At 63.9% G+C, this 12,880-nt stretch overlaps 1 protein-coding gene and 1 long non-coding RNA gene across 13 annotated transcripts; one reads left to right on the top strand and one right to left on the bottom strand.

Moving 5' to 3' along the window:
- Positions 1 to 307: 307 nt before the first annotated feature.
- Positions 308 to 9,680, bottom strand: IRX4 (iroquois homeobox 4). Of its 12 annotated transcripts, XM_082456141.1 has the most exons (7): positions 8,167 to 9,015; positions 7,559 to 7,681; positions 5,031 to 5,175; positions 4,282 to 4,533; positions 3,303 to 3,415; positions 2,152 to 2,558; positions 308 to 1,720 (listed from the first exon to the last, which is right to left on the bottom strand). In XM_082456141.1, exons 3-7 carry the CDS (start codon positions 5,073 to 5,075, stop codon positions 891 to 893), a joined length of 1,647 nt encoding a protein of 548 aa, XP_082312267.1. In that variant the 5' UTR covers positions 5,076 to 5,175; positions 7,559 to 7,681; positions 8,167 to 9,015; the 3' UTR covers positions 308 to 890. The 12 variants fall into 12 exon arrangements, with proteins under 12 accessions (XP_082312267.1, XP_082312262.1, XP_082312266.1 ...); XM_082456136.1 differs by lacking the exons at positions 7,559 to 7,681; positions 8,167 to 9,015 and adding an exon at positions 9,366 to 9,680; XM_082456140.1 differs by lacking the exons at positions 7,559 to 7,681; positions 8,167 to 9,015 and adding an exon at positions 9,167 to 9,303.
- LOC309658051 lies at positions 6,139 to 6,968 on the top strand. The gene is made up of 2 exons (XR_014262010.1): positions 6,139 to 6,291; positions 6,668 to 6,968. It is a non-coding gene; the product is annotated as an uncharacterized lncRNA (long non-coding RNA).
- Positions 9,681 to 12,880: the final 3,200 nt, after the last annotated feature.

Here is a 12,880-nt window from a genome sequence, read left to right as displayed (position 1 = left end):
AGGGAACTTAGACGTTTAAAGGTTATTCTTATCTAGCCAAAGAAACTTTTACTTTCTCAGAATTCTGGAGTCTGGCAATGGGAGAGAGTTGAAAACTTTGGGGTCTCTCATCGCCTTCTATTCGGGAATTCAACAGAATCCTGTAAGTTTACTGTGACTATCTTTTTAAAACAATGGCTTTAAGTCTTGGGCTCTGCAAGCAACTCCTGTGAGGATTCTGGGTCAGCGGCCCTCCCCACTCCTGCCCTCGGGGATGGGCAGCTTTCCTCTTCCAAGTTTCCAAATCCCTAGATTTCAAATGCGTTCATTTTGCAATGCAAACACCATCACTCGGTTTTATTGGTTTTGTTATATTAGCCTCTGAAGCAGGCAATTATTGGTGTGAACATACATTAAAAAAACATAATTTTATCGAGTTAAGAGTGTGCAATAGTGTAAACTCGGTGGAAGTGCTGTTGGTGAAAAGTATGTGCTGAGGATGAAATCGGAAGGTCAGCAGGCTAAGGAGTCTTCATAAGGAACAGCGGCGAGCCTCAAACCCCAGAGGAGACAGGTACACAAACAGGCCTCGGAACGGAAACGTCTTCTGTGTGTAAACTTTTGGACGTAAACTTTTTGCTTCAGGGTGTTTCCCTGCTGCTCTGACAGCAGCCCTATCCTGCCCGGTCCCCGAGTTTGGCACGGCCGGGGGCAGACTCCTGTCCGGGCGCTCCGGGGGCTTGTCCGTGGCCCCGGGAGCCCGAGTTCAGATCCTCCCTCCAGGGTGGGTTGGCGGCCTGAGCTTTGCCGAGCTCTTGCCTCACTTCGGAAACTCGGTAGAAAAAGGGTCGGCCACTCTGGAGCCTGCAGCCCGAACGCCGGCTGCCTCCTCGCCCAGGCACCCGGCCAAGCTAGGCGCAGAAGGGCTTGCCGCCGGCCTTGGGCGTGGCCAGCAGCTCCTTGGCTGCGCCGTTGGCGGGGGCGTCTTGGGGCTCGGCGGGCGGGAAGGAGCGCGCCAGGGGCGTCGTCAGCACGTTGGCGCCCCCCCCCAGCGAGCGGCCCAGCGGCCCCGGGTCCAGGAGGGCGCCCTTGGCGGTGGCCCAGGCCTGGTTCAAAGTGCTGTGTCTGAGGATGGGGTCGTGGAAGACCCCGTCCACCCAGTTTCTGAGACTGGTTACCGGGGAGTCCTGGTGCCTGTCCAGGGCACCGGCGGGAGCCGGGGCCGCAGGCGAGGAGGAGGTGGGCGCCGAGGAGGGGGCCGCAGGGCCAGCGGGGCCTTGGCGCTTGAGCATGCACGAGGGAAACTCAGTCTGGCCGAGGGCGGTGGCGGCGGCCACGGTGGCCGTGTGTGCCAGGGACCAGATGCGCGGCTTGGCCTCGAGGCCCGCCGACGCCCCAGCCGGAGCAAAACCCAGCTTGGGCTCGCAGGCCTGCGGGCCAACCCCCGCGCCCGCGCCCGCCTGGTGCTCCGGCCCAGCCGCCGTGCTCCGGAGGCAGCTCCGGGCCCTCTCCAGGTCCTGGTCCAGAGTGGCCCCACCCCCGGCGGCCAGGGGCATCCGGAGGGCGCCCGGAGCCTCCTTCCCTGGGGCGCTGGGGCCGTCTGGCACGGTGGGGACTCGATCCAGGCCTCCGTCCAGAGGCTGGAAGGGCGGCTTCAGCTCGCACTCTGGGGGCTCCCCCTCCAGGGGGTCGAAGTCCTCCAAGTCGCTGAGCTCCAGATCCTTCTCTTTGCCTATCGGCTCTGCCAGGAGATAAAGAGTGACCAGTGGAGGGAGACGGGATGGCAGGTTAACAGAACCCCCTTCCTCACTCCAAGGGCATGGTTACAGGGCCCACCTTGGAGCCAGGAAAAGCACCTGAGCCTTTATTCTACCTGCCATCTCCTCAGAGTCTCCCCTCCCCCAAACGCCTACACGGACCTAGCTGATTTCAGCCTCATATCAAAGGCAGTAGGGTCTAGTGTTTCGAACGTGATTTTGGATCTTTGAGCGTGCTCCCAGCTCACTGCCACAGGGCCCCTCGTGCACAGGGCCTCGCAGACTCGGGGCCAGGGCATTAATTTGCCGCCTAGGCCCAGGAGTTTGCCCCGTTCCACGTCTTTAGAAGTCCTAGAACCAGCGAGAAGGCGCAGGGAGGCGACGCCCCCGCATCGCCAACCTCCCACGCACGCACCTGCACCTTTGGTGCTCTTGAGGGGCTGCTCCCTGGTTTCCTCCTCGCCCCCCTCTTCCTCCTCGCCCTCCGCGTAGGGCCGCTTCTCATCCGCACACTTGTTCCTCGGCGGCCACGTCATCTTGTTCTCCTTCTTGAGACGCCGGCGCGCGTTGGCGAACCAGGTGGAGACCTGCGTGAGGGTCATCTTGGTGATGATGGCCAGCATGATCTTCTCGCCCTTGGTGGGGTAGGGGTTCTTGCGGTGCTCCTGCAGCCAGGCCTTGAGCGTGCTGGTGGTCTCGCGCGTGGCGTTCTTCCGCCTCGTGCCGCTGTCCATGGTCCCGTACCTGGAGACAGGCTGGGCAATGGGGCGCCGGCAGCGGTCCCTGCACCGCGGGCAGGCGGCCAGCGCCAGGGCCACGCGGCTTCAGTCCCGGTCGTGGGGGTGTGTTTACGGTGGCAAGACCTGGGTTTTACCCAGGCACGCACTGCCTTTTAATGTTTATATTTGATTAAACTTATATGGAGCCAGAGAGGTCTCTGTGGGTGGGGGAGGAGCGCGGGCGCAAGGCCCGGCCAGGTCTCTGTCTCTCTACGTACACCTACGTCTCTTTGAGTTCCTTTATCAGGCCCCTTTGATCCTGAACCAGGAAAGCATATCGCAAGGACAGAACTCAACTACGCACCACCCGTGGGCAGAAACTGTCGTGAGCGCCCGTGGGGAAAAAGTGCCCAGAGGGCCTACGTGCACTTTCTGCGCTCAAGTTTTTCTGTCGCCCCACGAAAGGCATGCTGTCTGCTGGTGGGCAGGGACTCCCCTCTCTGGTTCCTGGACACACCACACAGGCTGCCCTTCTTGGGGTTCGGGGAGGCGTCGGAAGCCTGGGCAGCAAGATGAGAATCCCCCGGAAACCACACTGCAGCGAGGGCTTTGGGAGTCCGGACAGACGGCGTGGGGGCAGGGAAGGGGAGATGGGATGCCTTTATACCCTGGCGGCGCTCTGCTTGCTAGGAGGCGGGGATGGTCCTAACCCAAGGTCAGCGGGACTTGACCCGAGGAATGCCCCTCCTTCTGCCGCCCAAACTTTCAGTGGGGGCGTGGCGCTAGTAGGGGCGGGGCTTGGTGCTCCGTGGGGGTGGGGGCAGTGAGGAGGGGTGAGATCCCTCACCTGTCGTAGGGGTACTGGCCCAACGCCGGCTCGTAGGGGTAGTAGGCTGTGGCTGCAGCTGGAGCGAGGCCCGCATGCGCAGATCCCGGTGCGTCCTTGGAGTCGAAGCTGTTCTGTAGGAGCGGGTGAGCCTGGGGTCGCAGCTTCAGGGATGCGACCCAGCTCGAGCCCCTCCCCTAGGACCACTGGCTCCTGCCTGCCTCCCACAGATCACTGGGCAGCCCCCCATCCTCCCCACCCCCATCCGCATCACCCATTCCCAAACTCTGCCTGGGGCCCAGGGAGCGAAGGAGCCCCAAGACGTGGAGTGAGGAGGGGCAGAGTTGGGGGGTGTTGGGGGAATAAGGGACAGGAGAAGGAAGATGGGGGGAGAATGGGGGGAGGGAAGGGGAGGATGGGGAGGGAGGGGGAGGATGGGGAGGGAGGGGGAGGATGGGGAGGGAGGGGGAGGATGGGGAGGGAAGGGGGAGGGAAGGGGGAGGGAAGGGGGAGGGAAGGGGCAGGGAAGGAGGTAGGGGGAGGGAAGGGGGAGGGAAGGAGGTAGGGGGAGAGATGAGGGGGGAGCGACTGGGGGACAGCAGAGAAGGAGGGTGAAGGAGGAACGGGGATGGTGACAGGAGGGGAGGAGAGAAGTGGGGAGGAGGGGGGAGGGAGGAAGAGGGCGACCGGGAGGAGTGAGGGACAGGGGACCCAGGGGACCCAGCAGGCTGGAGCGAGCTCCGACAGAACTAGACACCTGACCCCAACTTAATAGCAAGCAGAAAACAATAAATACATTAAATACAATGGCCCCCCTGCCAGGACACCCCAACCTTGGGGATGATGGAGCTCCAAAGGACCAGGCTAGGCGGCTCAAAGTCGAAGGTGTGCTTCTCCCACCCCCCTTGCCTCCAGCGTGTGGGGAAAGTGAGTTTGGCAGATCGAGGGGTAGGGGCATGCGTGGCAGGGATTAGGTTTGACATACACCCGCTCCCCTTACCAGCGAGTAGAAGGCAGACGCCTCAGAACCGTAGGTCACGTAGTTGCCATAGCCCTGCGAGCCGCCGTAGGGGCCCCCGTAGACGCCAAGCGCCGCCGCTGAGTTCAGCTCGTGGCGCGCGGTGGCCAGCAGCCGGCTCTCGTAGACCGGGCAGTAGACGGGCGCCTGGGCCGAGGCAGCCGGCCTGGACTCGGCCAGCGTGCGGCCACCGGATTCGCAGCACGTGCTCAGGGAGTTGGTGGTCATCAGGAACTGGGGAGAGAGGGGCCGCGAGGAAGGGCGGGGCCCCCGGGCGCGAGGCTGGGGCCCTGGGCCTCAGTCCGCCCCACGTGCAGCCCAGGAGCGCGCACCCCGTGCCCTCGGTGCTCCCGCCATCCACACCGGGCCGCTCGTTCCTTCCCGTGGCGAGCTTGTGCTCCTGGCCTCCTCCGGCCACATGGGGCCCAGCCCGTCCTGGCCCGGAATGTTCACACCCTCCCCGGGGCGGGGGGGTGGGGGGAGGTTGGTTTCCAAGGCCGCAGAGCTCACGCCCCTCTTGTACACGTCTATCCCGGGTCGCTGGGCTCCCCGGGGGCGTAGCCTCAGAGCCCGGGAGGGGGTGGAGGACAAACGAAGCGGGATATGGGGCCCTGCCGGTCGGATTTCCTCAGCGCCTCTGCCCTCCCCGGGTCGGGCACGAGGGGTACGTGGCACAGGCCCTGCTCACTGCGAGGCGACAGCGAGTTGCTGGCCTAGCGGGGCCCCCTTACCTGGGGTGCCGAGGAGTAGGGGTACCCAAACTGCGGGTAGGACATGGCGGGCGCGGCCCGGGGTCGGCGGGCGGGGCCGGCGGGGTCCTGCGCGAGGGGGACGGCGTGGCGCGGCCACTGCTCCGGGGCCGCCGGCTTCTAGGCGCTGGGAGGGCAAAGCAGAAGAGCGGGTTAATTCAGGCACGCGCTCCGCAAACTTTTCTAACTGGGTAGGAAAGTGAGCCGCGACGGCCGCGGCGATCCTTTTAGCTTCACAATCCGGAGCCTCGAGGGGACTCTGGGACCGACCGGCCTCGCAGCGGCGACACAAATACATATTTTGCAAAAAAGGAAAAAAAAAAAACAAAAAACAATGAGTCGTGCGAATCCGTCAAGTCAGCGGTGCGCGGCTTTAAGCGGCGGAGGCTCTGACGTCAGCCCCACTCCGCGCAGCCCGGCCGGGCGGCAGACGCGTGGGTCGCTCGGCCGCGCCGCCCCGGGCGGAGGGTGCACGGCTGTAACAAATGAATTTCATCCGCGGAGTCAATAGCGCCCCGACGAACCGTGTTTCTCCTTAGTCACCGAGGAGGGGAGGCACTTTTAATTAGAAATTAATTAATGAGCAGCTGCTCCTTCCCACCCCACTGTAATCATTAGTCTCAATTACAAATGAGACATATGAGGGGTATACGAGGGAGTCTTCACCGGAGATGTAATCAACAGTTAAGATTAGCCCCGCGCTGGCGCAGCAGGCCGGCCGGCCGGGCCTCCGCTCTCCGCGCGCCCCTCCAGGTGGAAGGCAGGCAGCTCCGTGGGCCGGCGCGCGGCGGAGAAAGGCGGCGCGGGCCCCCACTATTGTTTAACCGGGACTCAGCAAAGCCTCCCACCAGTTCGAACCCTCCACCGGGCTGCAATTCCAGAACCAGCGCGGCTACCAGCGCGTCTGCATCTGGAGGTCAGAATGCCCTCAGTGTGTGGGTCTGGGCCTTCCCCAGAGCCCGCCGCCCCAGGGCTCGGTGGGCCAAGAGGGTTTGCCACTCTCGGCCGCCGTGTCCCCGGGGAACCACCCCTCCTCGTCCAGTAAGTTCCAGCTCGGCGCACGGGCCCTCCCTTTGCTCCCCCACCCGCTCCCGCGGGCCGCCCTCCCTCAGCCTCCCCCTGCCCCTCGCGGCTAAACCAGGGACTGCCAGACAGCCCAGCGCGGTCGGACGAGCAGCTTTCCCGGCTTGGTCCCGGGGCCCCTCCTGCTGCGCTCGCTCCTCCCGGCGACCTTCGGGCCTAGGTACGGGGGAGGGGGCGCCCTTTCCTGCCCAGGGCCCAAGGAGCGGTCTGGGGAGCGGTCGAGCGCTCACCCCAGCACTTCCCCAGCCAGCCCCCGCCCCTGGGACCCTGCCCGAGTCCAGAGTGGCGGCCAGCGCACGGGCGGTGAGGGGACGCCCGGGCCACCCGGAACCCCGGCCCGCCTCTTGCGCCGCCGCCCTCCGGGGGCCCGGCTCGCTCCTGCTGCTCCCGCCCGGCCTGGCCTCCCGCGGTCGCCGGGAGGGAGCCGTGCACGGCGGCGCTGTGCAGACTTGCTGGGAAAGATTCCTGGGTTCAGACCTGTGAATCGCCCCAGGGTCACCCTCTAATTAATGACGACGTTCTCGCCCTCTCCCCAGCTGCAAACCTGCCTCCCAGAAACGAAATCTGCCCACTCTGACAGCTCGGTTGAAGGTGATTGATGACTATCTGGAGACCACAGTACGCATCATATAATATCTGCTGCGTAATTGCTTTAATTTACAGATGAAAGTACGAGTTCTCCGATCCTGTTGGACCGCAGCCGGCCACGTCCGAGCTGCTTGCAAGGAAAATCATCGGAAATAATGAATAGACGCTCCATGCAAATTATTCAGACAGCTTAGCGTCTGTAGCCGGGAGAGATATATAAAGAACACGAGTCAAATGACATTAATAATTGTTTTGGAGTTCTGTATTGATTTCGTGGCGGCCGTGTTTATTTCCTTCTCACCTGAATTGCTAATATCACCTTCCTGTAAATAATAAGAAACTAGCCACCGGGGCTTCTCGGCAGAAATGAATCTCTCAATCTCTCTCCCTCTTCCTCCTCTGCGCCTCCCCTCCCCCATTCTCCCTTCTCCCATCTCCTTCCAGTTTTCTGGCTTCTGCTGAGGCTTTTACGGAACATCCTCCTACTTTCCATTATTTATTGTTTACAAACAACTCGCTCTCCCCCAGTAATGAGGCCGGGGGGAGGAAGGCGCAGGAGCCCAGGGTGGCTGAGGGCTCAGGGACCAGCAAGCTCCGTAGGAGGACGGCATTCAGCATCCTTTCCTCACTCCATTCCCGTGGCCGTGGCCCCGGCCCCGGCGATTGTGAGCGCTCAGCGCCGGGGAGGAAGCCACCGCCCAGGTCCCAGCGGCCAGCGCCTCGGGGCTACCGCTTGCCGCGCGCGGCTCGCCCAGGCCTGCATTCCCTTCCATTTCCTTCCCCGGAGACTCGGGCCACAGCTCGCGGGGAACAGCACCCCTGAACACGCCACCATTCACCTGAGTAGACGTGCTCACTCTCGGAGCCGGGTGGGCACAGCCGGTCCGTGGGGACCTCTGGGGGAGGGGTTTCAGGGGCTGCCTTGACCATCGCTGCTACGTTCTCCGGTTTTCCTTTCCAGCCTGAGTGCGTAAATAGACACTCCCAGTTCCCGCCCGCCCGCCCGGTTCTCGCGGGCCACCTTCTTTCCCTGATCTTGAAATCCCGCTCACCGGCGGCACTTTCTCAGGCCCCTGCACCTTGATCGTCCGCTTCCTGCCCCAGGCCCAGCCCAGGCTGCTGAGTGAGGGGCCGCCCCGCCCCCGTTTGGGGTAGCTTGGGGCTGCCGGAGGAATCTCGCGACCTTGCGGGCCGCTCACGCAGCCCCGTGGAGGCCACGTTAGCCCGTCTGTCTTCAGCTGCGGGCACACCCCTGACACCCCGCTGACAGCCTGTCTGCCGGAACCCGGGTACTTTCTGGGCCATCTTTGTCCCCTAGGTAATACAGGAATAACGATCCCCTGCTCTTTCCCAAAAGGCCCAGCCTTGAGCTGAGGAACCCCGGGTTTCCTTCCCAGAGCAGACAGACAGGAGTGTCAGAATCTCAGGCACCATCAGCTACACGTACCTGCATAGACGCGGCTTACTGAGCCCACGTCCCTCGAGGGACCCCGGTTCTAAATACACCCGTGGGCAGGACCTGCCAGAAACCACGAGGTTCCCCACGGGCAGGGCGGCGGCTACGATTTGGTCAGGCGCCCCCACTGTCTGCTGAGTTCGAGAGAAGCCCAGGGCGACGGGGTCTGAGGACGATTAGCCCCAAATGTTAGGGGTCTGCAGGTCCCCCTTTTTGCCCGGGGATGATGTCGGCCGTCGGAACCACGGAGAGCCTCTGGGGACAGAGGCCGCGTCCAGACCTTCCTCCGCTCCCGGCGGGGCTTCACCCCTGAGACCAGCTGAGCCCCCGCGGTTTGGCCGGTTCCCAGAGTCGTCCCCGGGGGCCACCGCGGTCCCCCGCATCGAGAGCCGCGGGGGGTGGAAAGAGGGGCTCTCTCCAGCCCAGAGAAGTTGACCCGAGCCAGAGGGCAGGAGCGGGAGTTCACAGCCCCGGGCAGGGGCCTTCTTATCTAAGGCGCAGGGCCGAGCCCTGGTGGCGCGCGGGCCGCCCACTACTCGTGGACACCCGTGCGGGGTGTGGGGCTCAGGGCGTTCCAGGTGTCCGTGCGCCGCACTCGCGAACCCCGAGGGTGGCAGGTCGCTCCTTCGCAGCCTCTCCTCGGGGGTCTCCCGCGAAGCCAGGGGGCGAGCCGCAGGCGCGCGGGGTGAATCCTCCTCCCGAAACGCCCCGCGTTCCAGCCCGCTCCCTCCGGCTCTCCCACCGCGGCCCCGCCGCTGGCTCGCAGGGCGCCGCCCGAGCCGGGAAGGCGGGCAGCCGGGTGTCCCAGCGCAGGCGCCCGGCTCGGCGCGGCCTCCGCGCCCCGCGCCGCCCCCCGCCCCCCGCCCCCCGTTTTCCGCCACTTGCGGCCGACGCGGCGGCCTCCAGAGACCCCACCAGCGGGCAGCAAACTTTGCGCCCCCAGCGCAGGAGCGATCCTAGCAAAGTTTGTGCGGCTGAGCCCACTCCCTACCTGCGCCGGGGACGCGCCCGCCCGCGCCGCTCGGGCGCCGGGGCCGCGGGGACCAGCGCGCAGCCCGGGACGCACCGGGGAGTCGCCGCCGTCGCCGCCGCCCGCGCCCCTCGGCGGCCGCGCGGAGCCTCCGCCTCCCCCGCAGAGGGGAGGGGTCTCGGAACCCCGGGGCGGGGGCGGGCGCGGGGACCTCGCCTACCTGCGGTGGCGCCGGGCCGCTGCCGGCCGCCCGCGAGGGCTCTGCGCGGCCGCTCGGCGCGCGCGCTCCGGCGGGGAGCGGGCGACAACTAATGGAGACATCTCCAGGCGGAGCACCTGGCGAGCGAGCGGAGCGCGCCGGCGTCCCCAGGCGCCGCGGTCGTCAGCCGAGCCCGCACCGGCGTGACGTGGGCGAGCGAGCGCGCGGCTCCCACCCGGCCGCCCATTAACGCTTTCCCCCGCGGACGCCGCGCGCTCGCCAACTTTCCCCTCCGCCCGGCCGGCGCGGGGTGCGCGGGGCGCGGGAGCCCGGATGAGGGGCGCCCGGGGGCGGAGGCGAGGTGGGGGCGGGGACGCCCTGGCTCGAAAGGACACCCCAGCCGGAACAGGATAGCCTCGATGTGGCCAAACGCTCGAGGCGGCCTGGGGCTCCTCACGAGCCCTCAGGGGGCCCTCCCCGCGCCCAGGCTGCGCTGCCTGGGGCCTCCAGAGCCCGAGGAGCCGCGCCCGGAGACAGTGCCCCATGGTCCCCCGCCGCCTCCTCCCTCTCCAGGCCCCCCTCCCCAGTCCCTCTTGGCCGCAGTATCCTGGCGCTGGGGAGCCTGGCTGCTGAAGGCCTGCGAGCTACTCCTCCGAGTGGGCCGGGATCCTGGCTCCCGGGCCTGCCTCCCTCGCCCTCCCTACATGTGCCCCTTCACCCCAACGGAGCCCACTTTTCCCGCTGTGTCCACACCGATTCCCACCTGGTCAGGCTCTACGGGCAGCAGGCCCTGGGCGGGGCGGGAGCCTCTGTAAGGGCACGAGGCTTGGGCAGGTGGAGGTGAGTGTATCAAGGTGACAGAAACTGCTTGGGGACCAGCAAGCTTGTGACCTGCCCAGGACCGGACCACCTGCCAGGGGAGCTTTTTCAGGCCTGTCCAGAGCCCTACTGGGCTGGGCCTCTGGCCTGGGAACACATGCCCACGTGGACAGCCTGTGCTTCTGCAGCCTGAGGCTGGGAGGGAAGGCCGCGTGGTGGGCCCAGGCCTGGGCTTCCCTGACCCCTGACCCTCACTCAGTCAGCTTGGAACCCCTCGCCCTGGTGTCCTCCCCCACCCTCATCATTTCCACTTCAGAGAACCATGAACTTGTTTGTCCTGTGATTCGTGGTCAGGCAATGACGTTTGAGGTTTGTGGACTTGGGTGATGTCTGAAAAAGTTACTTGCTGTCCCCCTCGCCGCCCCCGCCTTGTTTTCCAAAGCTCTGCAGGGGCAGGAGAGGCAGCGCTTTCTGCCTGCTTCACGGCTGGGGTGCAGGGCTGGTGCTGTCTTTGTCTCCAGGCGTTGCCATCTCTTCGTTTTCCCCATGGAACAGGGCTTCCACTGAGAAAGAAGGGGGGCAGCAGCCCCTGGCTTCCTGCCCTGGTGCTGGGTCCAGAGCTTCCAGTGGCTTCTGTGGGAAGGACCCAGCTTTGGCCTCTGGGCCTGCTCTGTAACAGGAAGGTGGGCCCCGTTCAGGCTGCAGACCTGTAGGCACCCACCCAGATGTGCATGTCACTGTAGCCCACTCCCTGGGCTGAGGAAGGGTGGTTTTTTTTGGGGGGGGTCCTCTTGGTAAGGATGGGGTGGGAGGAGTCACTTGATTCCAGCGGGAAGGGAGGGAAGGCGCATTGCACCCTGGGGAGGGGAGGGGCTTGCTTGGGTCTCAGTCCTGTGGTCCAGTGGTCGGCGCTCTTCCCTCCGTCTCCTCCTTCCTGCAGTGACTGATGCTCTGAGCAGTGCCCTGGGGCTAACAGGGACAGGCACGTCACCCTCCCCTCAGAGCTTACCTGAACTAAGATTCTTTTCATAGCTAAGGATGAGCAAGGCAGGTTTTGTGTTTACGACCTTGATTGGGTGATAAACTCATTTCACATTCACCGAGGCCTTTTTAACAACAACAGCCGCGGAGTTAGGGAGCTCTGGCAGCCTGAAAGTCTCCCGTCCTGCTGGGTTTCTGTAACCCCGACCACACCAGGCGTCTGGAGGCAGCACCACCCCAGGAGTGCAGCTCCATCGTCCTTTCCTGGGGGGCAGGGCCTCCCTTCAATGGACTCCCCCAAAGTCCATAATTGGATGCCGTCAGGCCTGACCTTGCTCTGGACTCCTGACCCAGTGACCAGAAGCATCAGTGGCCATCCTCTGCCCCTTAACCCTCGACCTCGCGGGCAGGGAGCTGCCCCAGCCCTCCTGCCACGTTGCCAAGCCCTCCTGGCTCTGAGGAAATGGTGGAAATACCCCTGGCAGGCAAGGCCTCTCTTTGGCATAGGCGGAGCGGTCAATCCGAAAGCGAGTCTGCAGCCTTGGCCCCTCTGAAGGGCCGCAGCCCCTGGCACTGTGACCCCCACTTCTGGTCGGTCCTGGCTCCCCAAGGGAGTGCGTTTCAATCCCTCTTTTGTTCTTCCTGTTGGCAGAGCCACTGTGAAGCAAAAGCCTCTGCGCCCCCAGGGCTTGGCTGGGCCTGCATCCTCCCCCTCGCCTGAACCTTGCTGCGACTTGCAGAGGCATCTGGGGGTTGAAAGCCCGTGCTGGTGCTGACTGGGCCGGCTCTGACACCACCCCTGGTGCTGCCATTGCCCGGGGTTCCAGGGGTCCACAACCTCATTCTCCCCTGCTCCCTGGGGACCCAGGGAGGGCAAGAGGCTCTCACCCAGGCCAAGGAGGAGGCCGCAAGAACTGGTCCTAGGGAGGACAGCCTCTGAAAGACCACTGGGCCCTGGTGTCCCAAAGATACTGCTGTCCTTGGAAGGGCCCGGCCCTCGGTAACGCTCCTTGGCCCGGCTCAGCAGCAGAGCCGCGTGATGGGGCCTGGACCCCAGGGTTGCCGAGTGGAGAGCAGCATCTTTCACCTTTGCAAAGGGTCCCCTGGGACCCTGTTCCCCACCGGCCCTGGGGCTGCAGGGGAAGTCTTTCTCCCTTCCTTTCCCCCCTTTGAAGTGCAGCACTCAACTGGGAATTACTTCAACCAGAATGTCAGCGTGTTTCCTTTTTCAGAGCAGCGTGGTGTCCGGGTTAGGGCCGGTGATCTGTGGCCTGGCCACTTCACAGAGTGACCTTGAGGGGACGGGTGAGCAGTGAGCGTCGTGCCCCCCTGTCTCACCCCCTTCCTTGTGAGGTTGGAAGGAGGCCAAGGCAGCAAAGGTTGGAAAGTTTTTTTTGTTTTCCCCTCACTTCAGGAATATGTGTGTCTATGATGTTGAAATGCATCAGCAGATTTTAGGGAGATTTCTACTATTAAAAGTGAAACGCTGTTAATCCAAACAATGTCTGTGGTCTGTATGTTCAAACTTAAAACATACCATGCACGGCCTCAAGAATCACCAGTGTCCCAGCCCAAAAAAGACATCCAGAGGAGAGGACGTTATTTTAAATTGTAGGGAAAGGTAACAGTACATACCATTGCCCTGGAATTTGAATATTGTTTTGAATTCCTTGACATAGTGTTACAAAAGAAAATCTTTAGCAGGGAGAAGAGAAGTGTAAACGTGTGTACTCAGT

The sequence above is a fragment of the Balaenoptera physalus genome (assembly GCF_965194825.1).
Source record: "Balaenoptera physalus genome assembly, chromosome: 3".
In the NCBI taxonomy this organism is placed as follows: Eukaryota; Metazoa; Chordata; class Mammalia; order Artiodactyla; family Balaenopteridae; genus Balaenoptera; species Balaenoptera physalus.
The sequence above is the reverse complement of the archived record's forward strand: the minus strand, read 5'-3'. Positions and strand labels throughout refer to the sequence as shown.